The following is a 15809-nucleotide window of genomic DNA, read 5'->3' on the forward strand; positions in this document are numbered from 1 at the left end:
TAAGCTCCAATAAGTAACAGTATCTCTAAATTGTTGTTAGTTTAGACCATGTATAATTGGGAATGGTCACTTTCCATCTTTCAATATGACTGAAACCAATTTTAAACAACAATTTTTAGATTTGTAAGAAATTTGTAAATGAGAATTGTTAATTGGTTTCCTAACATACCAGTATCCCAATATTATCAAATGTAGATATCCTTGGGAAAAAATTGAAATAAACTTTATCCTTAAATTCCTTAATAGTATTTAAAAACAAGCACATATATCCCATATCTTAGTGATAACATGACATAATATACCATGTCAATAATTTGCTTAAAAGGGGCACAAATATAGAAGTCCTTTTAAGGTACTTTAGTACCAATTGTTAAATATTTCAAAGACATTATCAAGAAGTTAAAGATATAGGAAAGATCAATCACTACAAAGCATGACATAAGAATTAATGTAGGTGTCTTTAGCTTGTAGCAATATGGCTTTACAAAACCAATAATTCTTTTATGTGAAGTATAATTTCATATATTGTGTTAAAATTGTAACTTTAAAGGGTATTTTGGATAGAATAAATGCTTCCTCAAATTACGTTCACTGTAAGCTGAAGAAGTCAGTTGAAACCACAACATGTCATCGTGTGCTTTCATCAATTGACTATTTGGTTACAAATGATAAAATTAAAAGTGTCCTTATATGAGGAATTGATATAGTTTTGAAATATTATCATCCTTTTTGAAAATATTCTTTGATGTGTTCCAATGTCAATTAAAGAAAAGCTATTTTAATTTGACATTTACTGGTTACTCCAATTTAAATTGATAAAAGGGAGTACTTAATGACTTGGTTATGTATTTGAAACTAATACTGTGAAAGTACTTTTATTCGTGGGGTACCAATTTTCGTGGTTTTCGTGGATGACTTTATCCACGACTTTAAGTGTCCAACGAATAAAACAACCATTGTCCAAATCTAGACGTGGAAAGATCCATATCGGTAGGCTTGACTACTGATATGATCTAGAGAATAATTATATAGAATAACGCCACATCTGAGAATACTTTGATATCAGTCACAGAACTACAACGGCATGCAGGATTATATCCGTTTAATCTTTAATAACCTAAACTGTACAACTTTTGATCTTTTAATTCTCATAAAAAATATTTTTCATCGATGAAAGTCAGATTTCCGGTATTGATATGCTAGTATAATAAAGTGTTTATTTTATATCCTCATAGCTCTTGACGGTATATATAGGAAATAATAGTTTCTTGCTGGCCTTGGTTTTGATTAAAATTATTTGACAAATAAAGATACGATTATAGCATTTGTTTATGATACTGTTTTCTTTGGGTGACATTTTTTTTGGCCTAATTAACACCTTTGATGGTCTTTAATCTGTTGATCACTTTATCATAGGTTTATTAGTGTTATCACTACGATTTACACGGGTCAATGTTTACTTTGCAATTTCCTTCAATCCAGACTATTTGTAACCTTCGTTTCTAAAGGTTTTTGGTTTTTTTTAGAAAACTAAAATCCACGAATTTAAAAACCCACGAACATGTTAATATTGCTCTAACCACGAAAATTGATACCCACGAATTAAAGTACTTTCACAGTATAATGCTTTTTTTATGTAAACAGAATGTACAAATAATGGCAATTTAAAAGATTTAATTTTTGTTACCAGTTACTTTGATAGTTTGATATTGGTTTATATTAATAATATTGTCTTTTGTTGATTCATTTATTTTTGTGGGTATCAATATTCGTGGAATGAGGAAAACTTGCATTTTCATCGATATTTAATTTTGTGGTTTTGCCAATCTCTGCATACAAAGCCTTTAGCACATTTATATGTAATTGGTTTAACATTTGAATTTGTGGTTCATCTGTACCCACGAAACAAACAAAAATTGGTTTCAAATGAATAATAATGAATTCTTAGAATTTCATTATTTTTTTTAGACATAACCTGATATTAAAATTTATGCACTTCTTTTCTTTTAGTATGAACTGATTTACAAAGTATTTGGAGCTCATCAGTTTAAAAAGATCACAGCAAACTTGGAGTTATTCTTAAGAAGATTCAATGAAGTACAGTATTGGATCGTCACAGAAATGTTACTTACATTGAATGTCAGTAAAAGAGTACAACTCCTTAGGAAATTCATCAAATTAGCAGCTCAGTAAGTTCTTAGGACACAATACAATTTGCTATGTTTATGTTGACTAAAATGAAGATGAGAAGGTGTTTTTTTGGTATAAATATAAAATATAAATACCATAATTTTATCAATTTGAAGTAAATCTCTGGGAACATATTTTCATTGTTGAAGATGATCATAGAAAGGTTTTTGATTCTGCAAGTGATATATTATGTGTAAGAAAAATTAAAGATGATGTCATGTTATCAAATTTTATGCAAAAGTTGAGATGTTTTATGGTAGAAAGATGACAGAGAAAAATAGATTTATTTTAGAATGTGAGAAGTTGGCCAAATTTAGTGTATAAATGGTCATCTAAGACAAGAGAAATGTTGAGGTTTGGATTGAACACCAAAATATTCATATATTTTAAAAAATTAAAAGCAAATGAAATAGTATGACAGGCTTTATTCACAAAAGAGACAACCAATTATATTTTTTTTTTTTGAAAAGTCTTACTTTTACTCACCTTGTTCAAGTGTATTATGAAAGCAACTGCATTTGTTCTAGTCATGTTAATTTTATATTTCAGTTGTAAGCAGTATCAGAATTTGAATTCCTTCTTTGCTATAGTGATGGGTTTGAGTAATATTGCTGTCAGCCGTCTTTCACAAACTTGGGAGGTAAGTAACAATTGTTTAAATTTAAATGCAAATAATTGAGTACACAAAATAACACCTAAAATATCCTAAGGGACTTTGGTTTGCAATTATTTAAAATTTAAGCTGTAAACCAGTGTCAATATGTCATTAGCATGATGCTTTCTCTTATAGATCTGACTGCTTCTGTATCCATCTATCTAGATTATCCTGTTCTAAAAACTTATTGTGATGGGAGAAAACTCCCCTTGTGATCTAGATTATCCTGTTCTAAAAACTTATTGTGATGGGAGATAACTCCACTTGTGATCTAGATTATCCTGTTCTAAAAACTTATTGTGATGGGAGAAAACTCCCCTTGTGATCTAGATTATCCTGTTCAAAAAACTTATTGTGATGGGAGATAACTCCCCTTGTGATCTAGATTATCCTGTTGTAAAAACTTATTGTGATGGGAGATAACTCCCCTTGTGATCTAGATTATCCTGTTAAAAAAACTTATTGTGATGGGAGATAACTCCCCTTGTGATCTAGATTATCCTGTTGTAAAAACTTATTGTGATGGGAGAAAACTCCCCTTGTGATCTAGATTATCCTGTTCTAAAAACTTATTGTGATGGGAGAAAACTCCCCTTGTGATCTAGATTATCCTGTTCTAAAAACTTATTGTGATGGGAGATAACTCCTCTTGTGATCTAGATTATCCTGTTCTAAAAACTTATTGTGATGGGAGATAACTCCCCTTGTGATATAGATTATCCTGTTCTAAAAACTTATTGTGATGGCAGACAACTCCCCTTGTGGTTTATATAGATACCAATAATGAAAAAGATATATAATTTGATTTTATTGAAATGCTTAATATTTACAGAAACTACCAAGCAAGTTCAAGAAAATGTTTGCAGATTTTGAAACTTTGATGGATCCCTCAAGAAATCATCGAGTGTACAGACTAACTGTTGCCAAACTCTCTGCTCCAATCATTCCATTTATGCCTTTATTAATGAAAGGTAAGGAAATTTAAAAGATTTTGTTCTTTCATATTATGAGAGAGAGAAAAGAAATTTTATTTAAAACCTAGTTAAACCAGGGAATTTTTTTTAATTCTCATCTTTTTTACCACCAAATTCTTACAGCTGGTTACTCATTTATTAACAACATTTCAGTTCAGATTGAACCTATGCCAGGGTCATTTAAAAACAAAATTTTAGTTGAAATCAACACTTTAAAGAGCTTATGACATGTACCTTGAGTCCTATCTAATTTTTTTTTATATTTTAAACATCTGTGTGAAGTTATTTTTGTGGATACCAATTTTCGTGGTTTGAGGAAATCTTACATATTCGTGGATATTTAATTTTGTGGTTTTGGCAAAGTCTACACTCATTCCTTTACAAAATTTGTATTTCGTTGAACATTTGAATTCTTGGTTCTCCTGTACCCTGGAAATCCACGAAAATTGGTATCCAACGAATATTAATGAATCCACAGTATGTATACTTATACTGTGGACTTTAATATATCTTTTGATGAAAAACTGTCATATTATTTATTTTGTTTTACTCATTTCAGATTTAACCTTCACGCATGAAGGAAATAAAACATATTTTGATGGTTTAGTGAACTTTGAAAAAATGGTATGTATACTCTAATATTATTTTGCTTGTAAATTTTTGTTGCTGTTTCAGGACTTTATTTTTTTAAAGTTGTCAGTACAACCTTATTTCTTTAAGTTTTCGATTTTTATCAATTCAAAGATATTGAATGAATAGATTAAAGAAGATGTGGTATAAGTGCCAATGAGACAACTCTCCTTCAAAGCCACAAATTATAAAAGTAAACCATTATAGGTTGAAGTCTTTTTGTAGTAAAATACCTTCAATATTGCTGTATTACTTTGATTAAATGCCAATAATTCTTTGTTTTATTTTCATAATATCTAACATAAAATTTCAAAACATCAATAAGATAAGATGTATGTTTACAAAGAAATCTTATCACTTTTGTTTTATTTTTTAGCATATGATTGCTCAAACAATGAGAACAGTGAATTTTTGTAGGAGTCATCCATTAGGTAAGTTTAATAATGAAAAACATTGTCCAAGATCTAACACAACTAATCAAATCTTGTCTTTTTTTCACTTATAAGATCTTGTAATATAAAATAAGGAGATGTGGTATGATTGCCAATGAGACAACCATCAACCAAAATTCAAATAAAGTTGATTAAATTTTAAGCAATTATAAGGCAACAGACAAGCCTTATACAAAGAAAAACCCCATACTGTATAAACAGCTATAAAAGGTCATGACATGAAAAATAGGAAACTATTCAATCTAAAAAACAGAATAATTTATAACAAAATAATTTACAAAAAGACAAATATGACAGACATGAACCAATGACAACCACTGACCTACAGGCTGTAAGTCTGTCAAACAAGATCACAATTTGAACACTTTGTAACTACTTTTGGGTATATCATGTTTAGACTAAGTATGATTCCAGCAAAACAAAGATAAAAGAAAACTTGACATATTATTACAAGACTGGATACACACTTGTTTTTCAATTCCAAAATTCAAATGACTGCTTTGTAAAATTAATTATGGTTCAGATGAAATTTTCGAGAATTTTAAAACAAAAGATATGTTTTCAGTAAATTATGAATTATCTCCCCTTAAATTCCAAATAACTGCATTAGATTTCTCATTTTTATGTGTACTTTTTACTTTTTTCAGAAATTGAAGCACCTTCTACTGCAAAATCATCATCAGAAGTTGAAGAATATATCAGGTATATTTTTTTTAAAGTAATTTCATTTCTCTAAGAAAAAAATCTTTTTAATTAGCAAATCAAGGTTCTTCGCTACTATGTTTAGAACTTTGATATTTTAGAGAAATTGTATGCAGCAAAATTTAGCAGCAAGAAAAGAAAATCGAGGGATAAAGAATCTATTTAACTGATTTTTAGTTTATTGTCCTTCATTAATAAGATTTTTTTTTTAAACATTTTCACAAATCAACCTGGATAAAACTTGGTACTAATCTTACATAGTGTTAGATGGCTGCTAGTGATGCTCATGACTTAAATGAGGCTAGGTGAGAGATTCTGGCTTCTTGATGCCTCTTAGTAAATCTTTTGCAAGGTTTTCAACTTTAAGTATTTTATTGCACAAACAATTAATAGGTATTTGAAATACTGCTAACCATAATTTTCATTATTAAGAAAGCAATAAAAGTGATGACGTCTCTTCTTCATTTGTATTGATTGTACTGAAGAGGCCATTTAAATATAGTGTCTTATATTTGTACAGTTATGGCGTAGTTATTCATAAGATAACTTATCTTATGTGATCTTTTTATCTTGTTATGTGTCATTAAAAAAGAAAAATAATTGTTTTATTTCAGGAACTTGAAAGTGATAGACAATCAGAGACTTTTAACAAAACATTCATACAAGTTGGAGCCAAGACGGACATGACGAAACTTGATTATGATCGAACTAATGGTGAACTAATGGTGCCAAACAATTTTCTACGTTACATGCAATACTGCAGGTGTATTTGATTATCATCTAGCATTTGTCTTAGACAATCCTGGTGATTTTTATTGGTCAGAATACCGTCAGCACTACAGAGGCCTGTTTTAAGATGCATGCAGAGTTATGTTCTTTTGAATAGGTGATGGATCGAGTGTTGGATGGATGAATTGTTATTTTATGTGATACTTTAAACTCATGAAAATATCGACATGTGGGGATGATATGTATCTGAAGATCATTGCTGCAATTATATCTGAATATTGTTCTGAAGATTTAAACTTGTAAGGAAATTATTAATAGAAAATGTACTATTGCATCAATGGAAAAATAGATTCAGCAATTTATTTTGATAAAGATATAATTGACTCTAACTTCTTTAGGTGAACAAAAGATTATGATTAATAATACCAATAAAAAGTACTTTAAAAAATATTGATAACACTTTAGTTTCTTTCATGTAGCCATCAAAATGTTTTTAGATAGGAAGGTGATAAACTTTTAAATTTAAACAAAGAAACTTGTTTTAAAATCTGTTTTCAATCAAAAAAAAAATTAGAAAATCAAAAATTGTGTGACTAGGAAGGATGCAACAATTATCATTCTGTTTTTATTTATTTTTTTCATTTTTAATACCATTGTAATTGATTGAAAACAATAAATTTTCATAAAATCGATTTTTTTTGATGTTGCTTGATTTTAGCAGACATTTATGTCCACATGGAATTTTCATGTATTTCTGTATTTCTGTCATTTCTTATTCTTATTAGGCAGAATAATCTAATTGCATACTGGTAATTGCTTTGTCAAAAAGGAAGTTGCTCCTTATAATTCTGGAATCAACCAAAATTGAATGAGTTGTGAGTTATGTAAATCTATTGACCTAGGCTACTGTAACATATGAAGTTTTTGTGATTTACTGGAATTAATGTTAATATCAGAAATCAACTTGTAAAGAAAGATAATTCATTTTTTAAATCTTAAGAACTGGTTATAATTTATACAGAAGTACTCTCCCTTTTTCTTGATGTTTGTAATACATATAGTATTATAAGATACACATATTTATATAACAAAGACATATAAAATATGATACAAATCTTTTTTTCCCCAAGAAATATTGTAATCTTCTTCAGAATTGCACAATCATTGATACAACTTATTTTAATCGAACATTTACAGTGCCTTATGTATTAATTATGTTATCAACATTATTTATTTAATCCATAAGAATTATTTAAAAAAAAACTTATTTAATGATGCATGTGAAAAGGTATTTTAAGGTTGCTTATTTACACTTTTGAATCAAACATCATAACCAACTGTGTGTCTGACTGATATCATTACTAATGAAAAATATTTGAATGATAAAACAATTGCAATATCTACACTAAAGTACAAATATATCAGTGGAAAAGTTTTACTTTTTTTGCCATTTCAGAAGCCTGATAGATATGCTCTTGTTTACAAGCATACATGTATTTGATATGCAAAATCAGAAAGGATAAGACATAAGTAAGTCCAACTTAGATCATCCTCTCCTAAGATGAAAAATAGAATTCCATAAAATACAAATATTAAATTTGTCATTAAATAATTCTATTCAGACATATATTATTCTAAAAGATATATTACCAAACAATAAAAAAATAGGAGTAAAGGAAGAGAAAAAGAATGTGTATCTGCCATAATCTGTGTATGTGTGTATGGACCATTACATTTAGATTATACAATTATTCTTTTTAATATAGTCAAAACATTGTTAAACATTTCATCATTTTGTTCATTTGTCAGATTTATACTACCATTTTTAATTATCCCCAGATCTCTTGTAGCTCTTGTCATACCAATCCTCTTAATAGTTTCAATAATTATACTCTATTGTTTCTTCAACAAATTAGGGCCTGAATGGCTGTGCAGTCTATGAAGTTAAACTACTGTAAGATAAGCCTGTAAACACTGAGGTTGTGAGTTAAAATCCTGTAGGGCTGGTCCACTCCACTCCAGTGTTAATGGACTAGGACTAGGACTGTAAACACTGAGGTTGTGAGAAATTGCATATGAATTCTTAGACAAACCAGTTTCATATTTATAATAACAAGGGGGTGAAGCTAGATTGTTATTTGGTTTAAGGATTTTTGTGTACTCTAGTGCAATATTATAACACAGTGGATCAATATGATAAGGTCTGCTAAATTAATCAAGCAACCTCTCCACAAGAATCTGTTTATTTTCTTTATCAGGGATAGTGGTTTGTGTATTATTTTTATGATGGTTTGCTTTATGATAAAAGAAGACATTACAATTGGTCATGAGGATAATTGCTTGATAAATGGGAGATAGTGATAGAAAAAAAATATGCAATATTAAGAATTATTTATTTTGTTTTGCCAGAGTTTTGAGACTTGATTTTAAAGTATTAGTCAGAATTACACTTAGTAGATAAGTTTCAGTAAAGTTTTCCAAATTAGAAATATTTTTCAAAAGTATTGCTGTACAACATGTTTTCTGTATATCCTAGTTTTATTATTGCATCTCTTCATTAGTGATTTACAACAAATGAGAAATTTTATTTTAGTTTTGTTTTAATATGTGTTATACTAACATCAACAAAAAAGTATTATGACCATATCTGATGTTCTATATCTTGTTTGTTGATATTTAATGTTTTAGAGATTAGTATATTTTATGTTAATTTTATTGGAGGATTACACAAAATCCTAAAGTAGCAGCCAACAGTTGGTCAGTTACTGACTAGCTGAATGAATATTGATGGCAATGTAGATATACTAGTTTCAATAGTTCCAGTCGTTTATAGGTTTCAAAGTTAAGATGTTACTTTGAGTAAGTTGATGTTAACATTTCACATTACATACACCTTCATGAAGATTATTTGTTTTATTGAACACCTTGTCAGTTTGTTTTTTTTGTTTTTTGAACTATTTTAATGAGTGGTTTGGGATGGGCAATAGCATGGGTGATAGGGTTAGAAAACATTTTAACAAAGGAATTCAAAATTCTATTCATGATTTGGATCTGTAAAAAAATACATTATTATGTTAGTTAGGTACTTTTCTGTATGCCAGATTATTTAAGTATAGTTGCATAAAAAAATATTGCATGATAATGTACAATGAAAATGCCTACAGCTATTTAATATCAGTTGGAGTTTGAACACCCTTCTTTATTTTAAGAATCAATGCTTTTGATTTGGGACATATTGTTGGAGCCTCCCTTTTATCCCTGGATCTGACACTTTTTATTCATACAAATTATCAAAATCAGTGTGTTATCTTGTGTAACAAATGTATACCTTGTTGCTTGATCCTTAGCTTGTGTTGAACTTGAAAAATGGAAAGAATTTATACTTACCAGTATATATAACTTTAAATTATCATGATTATTATTAGTTTATTCTTTTTATGGGTTCTTAAAAAGCTTATTTTATATTGAAGATGAAATTTGACTTGTTTTCTTGTACATCATACTTTTGTTCATAATACCATTTATTGTTAAAAAGGTTGTTAATTGTATAAATGATCCTTGTTACATATCTCTATTTATTTGTAATAAAACACAATTGTTGATCAAAATAAAAGTAATTCATGTACTGATGTTTTTTGTTTGGTTGTGTATGTACATATACATGTATTATAGGTTATAACATTCTGTTTTGGTACCCATAGTTTAATAATATGAAGGGTATATGGATATTGTTGAAAGCCGTGCTAATTATTTATAACCAGCCTAGATAATATCATGGTCACCATCTAATCTTTACTGCAGGAGGTTGTGGGTCTGATCACTATCTTGTCAACACAAAGAATTGAAAATTGGTATTTGCCACCTTTCTCTTTATAACCCATAATTTAGGAATAAAACCACAAAGTCATTTTAAAATTTGAAGTTTTCAGAATGTACAAAAGAAAAGTTTTTTTTATTACATATCAGGATACCTTATGTTTTTTAACAAAGATAAAACTGTAAATGTTCAAAGATTTGTTGAAGTTTGTCACTGATTACATTGGAATGAAAGGAAATAAAGTTCAGTAAACATTGCTTATCTCTCCTCTCCGTCTAAAAAAACATTAGACTGAGTGTTAAAAGATGTAACATGTATTGTAATATGTTATATGTAGAAGAAACGCGCGTCTGGCGTACTAAATCATGATCCTGGTACCTTTGAAAACTATTTACACCACTGAGTCGATGCCACTGCTGGTGGACGTTTCGTCCCTGAGGGTATCACCAGCCCAGTAATCAACACCGAAGTGTTGACATGAACATCAATAATGTGGTCATTTGTATAAATTTCTGGTTTACAAAACTTTGAATTTTTGAAAAACTAAGGATTTTCTTATCCCAGGCATAGATTACCTTAGCCTTATTTGGCACAACTTTTAGGAATTTTGGATCCTTAATGTTCTTCAACTTTGTACTTGTTTGGCTTTATAAATATTTTGATATGAGCGTCACTGATGAGTCTTATGTAGACGAAACGCGCGTCTGGCATACTAAATCATAATCCTGGTACCTTTGATAAATAATTATAGCACTTCATTAATTTCCTCACAAAGAGATGGTTCTTGTATCTTACTGAATGGGGTGTGGTAAGAAAATGTGATACAAAATATGTATTAATTTGGTTGATTCTTTCTGCATCATGTTACACAATTGTAACATTTCCATTGGCTATTCAATAGGTAAATAAATTTCAAAATTTACATTTCCTGCTTGGCAAGTGAGATTTGTGATTTCATCAATAATATCAGAACACTCACATGTTTCCTCTAAACAGATTTTTTTTGTAAAATTGGGTTGTATTCTGAAGTATGCTTTAATATGTCTGGTGTAAATAGTAGTCTGGGTCCCTGACACAATCAGGGGAGTATCCATGGTCTGAGGAAAGGGGGTAAAATACTGCTGAGCATAGATCAGCATACCCCCTTCTTGAAGCTGCCTCTATTAGTTGAGGTGAAGCTTGGGGTTATTGAAAATATTTCACTATGACTAAGATAAATTTTATCAAAAGAGAAATAAATTTAAGAAAATATGAGAATTGGATATCACTTGGTAACATCTCTCATCATTTGATTTCAATCATTATGATAAATCTGCCATAGGCCCTACAAAACCACTATAGATACAGAAAATCTGACTGAGCAGAATTGACCAGTACTTTTATAACAACCTACTGTCCATTTACATCCAAACTGTAATACAACTTCTATAGTTTTGCCTTTACATGACAATTATACCACTTTTTTGTGAGTTTTAATTCTATTATAATAAATACAGATAAAGTCAGTTAGTCTTTGTAAGCTAAGCCTTTGTTAGTCGGTTGTTATTTGGTTCTTTTTGTCGAGCCTTCGACTTAAGTCGAAAAAGGGAAACTAAGCAATTCTACATTCCGTCGGCGGCGTCCACAAATATTCACTCTGTGGTTAAAGTTTTTGAAATTTTAATAACTGTCTTAAACTAAACTGGATTTCTACCAAACTTGGACGGAAGCTTGTTTATGATCATCAGATAGTATTCAGAAGTAAATTTTGTAAAAATAAAATTCCACTTTTTCCATATTTTGCTTATAAATGGACTTAGTTTTTTTCTGTGGGGAAACATAACATTCACTCTGTGGTTAAAGTTTTAGAATTTTAATATCTTTCATAAACTATCCTGGGTTTGTACCAAACTTGGAAAGAAGCTTGTTTATGATCATAAGATAGTATCCAGAAGTAAATTTTGTAAAAAAATAAATCCATTTTTTCCATATTTTTCTTTTAAATGGACTTTGTTTTTCTGCAGGGAACATTACATTCACTCTGTGATCAAAGTTTTAAATTTTTTAATAACTTTCTTAAACTACCCTGGGTTTGTACCAAACTTGGACAGAAGCTTATTTATGATCATAAGATAGTATTCCTAAGTAAATTTTGTAAAAAAAATAACTCCATTTTTTCTGTAATTTACTTTTAAATGGACTTAGATTTTCTTCCAGTTAACATAACATACAGTCTGCAGTTAAAGTTTTCAACACATTATTAGATAACTATCATAGATTTTTACCAAAATTGGACAGAAGCTTCTTACAATCATAAGATAGTATCAAGAGGAATATTTTTATTGATTTTTTCCTCATTTTTGTTGAGCCTGCGATTTACAGCAAAAGTAGGCAAGACACTGGGTTCTGCGGAACCCTTTCAATTTTTTTTAAAGTTTCTGAGCTGAGTGTGGCCTTCGTTTCACGGAACTAGTATGTAATATTGTTTGCAGGCCAGCTGGAGCCCAAATCTAAGAGCATGATTTTCTCACTGTTGAAGACCAATTGGTGGCCTTGGACTGATTCTTGCTCTTTGGTTAATGAGTTAGCGGCGTTAGCTTACTTTTTAAAAGCTTTATATTTTCATGCTTCACTGGTCAACAATGAGTTGTGTATCTGTTCTGTTTTACACCCCAATGATTACAGTGGCCACAATAACCATTGGGGTGTCTAGTCTAAAAAAAACTTAGTTGACCTATTGCTTATGGTAATTGAACAACAGACCAAACACACAACTCACTGTTGACCATTGAAGAATGAAAAATAGGTAATTGTCAAATGATACCTGCCAGACATATATGTATTCCTTACAATCATTCTATACACCACATGAACCTGACCTTCTGGTTTTAGTATTTGAAAAACAGACCAAAACATAAAAACTTAAATTTGACAATTGAACTATGTAAATGAAGTCAAGATCAGATGAAATCTGCAAGACTGACATGTACAACTTGCAGTCAATCTAGATAGCCTACCTATGTCTCACATAATGTGACTATCATTATAGGCAAGGTGAAATAGAAAAAAAATATCAGCAAGACAGGATCTAAATATTTACGATAGCTTAAATCATCACCTTACTCCTTGTAAGAGTTAGTGCACTTAAATGATGATTTTTACCATATTTTTGCCAATTGTCTCAACAAGAGTGCACACTCTTAAATATCTCGCTTACTTTTGGCTAACCACAAAACCATGTTCAATACACCAATTTTTTTTTTTTTATTTGTCATAAACCAAGTCAGGAAAATGGCAGCTGTTATCCGTGTTATATTTTGTTTCTGTGTGTATTGCATTGTTGTTTCGATTTTTTGTTGCACTTCAGTGTTTCTGTTGTTTCGTTGTTTTCCTCTTCTATTTGATGTGTTTATATCAGTTTATGTTTGTAATCCGGAATTTGTTTGCTCTCAATCGATGTATGACTTTCGAACAGCGCCATACTACTGTTGCCTCTATTTCTTTACTAACCATTGGTTTTATGTTGATAGTCCTAAATATAAAGTTTTACTACAAGTATCACATAAACTTAACATGATCCAAGAAAATGAGGTCAAGGTCAGATAAACCAAATGAGAAGTACAAGTACACTTTACCATTCAATAAACCAATTATAGTTGACGTTTTGCTTACAGTTTCAAAGAAATAGACTAAACCAAGAAAACCAAACATTGACCAATGATTTGGCAGTGAACCATGAAAAAAAAGGGAAATGTCAGATGATACCTGTCAGACAGACATATAAACCTTACAATCATTCCATACAACAAATATAGTTGACCTATTGCTTATCGTTTAAGAAAACAAGTAACACACAAAATCTTAATACTAAGCAATGAACCGTGAAAATGAGGTCAAGGTACAAAAAAACACCTGTGAGACTGTCATGTACATCAAGAAACATTTTCATACACCAAATATAGTATACCTAAATTGCATAAAGTATAAGAAAACAGATCAAAACACACAAATTTAGCCATAACCACTGAACCATCAAAATGAGGTCTAGGTCAGATGACATCTGCCTGTTGGACATGTACACCTTACAATCCTCCATGCAACAACTTTAGTATACCTATTGCTTATCGTATCTTAGACATGGACTTGACCACCCAAACTTAACCTTGTTCGCTGATCCATGAAGTGTGGTCGAGGTTAAGTGAAAACTGTCTGACGAGCATGATGACCTTGCAAGGTACGCACACATATTGTTATCCTACTACTCACATATATATATTTATATATACAACTCGTCTAAACATCAACCCAACAATGTTAGATCTGTAAATTTGCTTTCACAAATTTTTGGTTCTTCCCTCGCCGGGATTCGAACCCATGCTACTGTGATATCGTGACACCAAATCGCCTGCACTGCAGCCGTCCAGCTAGACCACACGACCACCTGGGCTCTACTTAAATAAAGCTTTCGGTGGCCGTGTGTTACCTTTCTTCGTCAGTTTTGATCTAGCGGCGTACTACAGTACATGATATATAAGTCAGGGAGATGTAATTGTTACAGATCAGCTCCATTATCGATAGTAAAGGATCCTACAAATTAATGTAAGATACAGTCACAGAAAATAATTATATTTATAAGTACGTCTGAGTCAGTGACAACTCTACAACAGATGTATCCATCGGATCGCCATCAATGATGGTGATGCATGGCTGTGTATATAATGTATATACAACTCGTCTAAACATTAACCCAACAATGTTAGATCTGTAAATTTGCTTTGGCAAATTTTTGGTTCTTCCCTCGCCGGGATTCGAACCCGCTGAATGCTACTGTGATATCGTGACACCAAATCGCCTGCACTGCAGCCGTCCCACTAGACCACACGACCACCTGGGCTCTACTAAAATAAAGCTTTCGGTGGCTGTGTATTACCTTTCTTCGTTAGTTTTGATCTAGCGGCGTACTACAGTACATGATATATAAGGCAAGGAGATGTTATTGTTACAGATCAGCTCAATTATCTATAGTAAAGGATCCTACAAATTAATGTAAGATACAGTCAAAGAAAATAATTATGTATATAAATTATATCTCTGCCGATAAGAAGTAAGATTGATATTCTAGGCACTTTATATATATATATTATAGATATAAATATATGTTCCTGGGTCACGTTCGGTTAAATTTGTCCAAGTAGAATTAGAGCAGGATGACGGCAGAAGTCGAATTCAACAGGGTCAAATCCATTCAACTATTACAACACATAACAATAAAACTAAAACTATATAGTAAAAGGAGACAAAGAACTCTTGTATTATTACTTTTTTGCCTTTCCAGTATTTATTAACCTATCTATTAATTTCATAATTATATTATTAACCATTGAATCTACATTTGTCATCGCCCATATACATTTTGATTGGTAATTTAGAAATCTAAATTTATGAAATTTACTAGAAGATAATTCTAAAATGAAACTGGTCCTTTTAGTTTCAGTGATGAGCATTGAAGAATAAAATGAATTTCATCCTCAACGCCGTTGTTACATTGGGGTATACACGCGTTAAAAAAAATTAAGATGGGGAATGATTGCCAATGATGCAATTCTTCACAAGAGACCAAGTCATCATACGACCTTCAATAATGAGCAAAGCCTATACCGCATGGTAACCTTATAATAAAA

At 30.5% G+C, this 15809-nt stretch overlaps 1 protein-coding gene across 7 annotated transcripts in view; it reads left to right on the forward strand.

The window, feature by feature from the left end:
- LOC134712196 (rap guanine nucleotide exchange factor 4-like) overlaps window positions 1-9957 on the forward strand; it is a 102925-nt gene extending 92968 nt beyond the window's left edge. For all 7 annotated transcript variants that reach the window (XM_063573505.1, XM_063573507.1, XM_063573504.1 and 4 more), the window contains 7 exons: window positions 2011-2189; window positions 2740-2830; window positions 3678-3816; window positions 4379-4443; window positions 4826-4880; window positions 5549-5603; window positions 6218-9957. In XM_063573505.1, coding sequence (XP_063429575.1) covers window positions 2011-2189; window positions 2740-2830; window positions 3678-3816; window positions 4379-4443; window positions 4826-4880; window positions 5549-5603; window positions 6218-6290 — 657 coding nt within the window. In that variant the 3' untranslated portion in view covers window positions 6291-9957. The remainder of the gene's footprint in view (window positions 1-2010; window positions 2190-2739; window positions 2831-3677; window positions 3817-4378; window positions 4444-4825; window positions 4881-5548; window positions 5604-6217) is intronic.
- Window positions 9958-15809: the final 5852 nt, after the last annotated feature.

Source organism: Mytilus trossulus, chromosome 3, assembly GCF_036588685.1.
Source record: "Mytilus trossulus isolate FHL-02 chromosome 3, PNRI_Mtr1.1.1.hap1, whole genome shotgun sequence".
In the NCBI taxonomy this organism is placed as follows: domain Eukaryota; kingdom Metazoa; phylum Mollusca; class Bivalvia; order Mytilida; family Mytilidae; genus Mytilus; species Mytilus trossulus.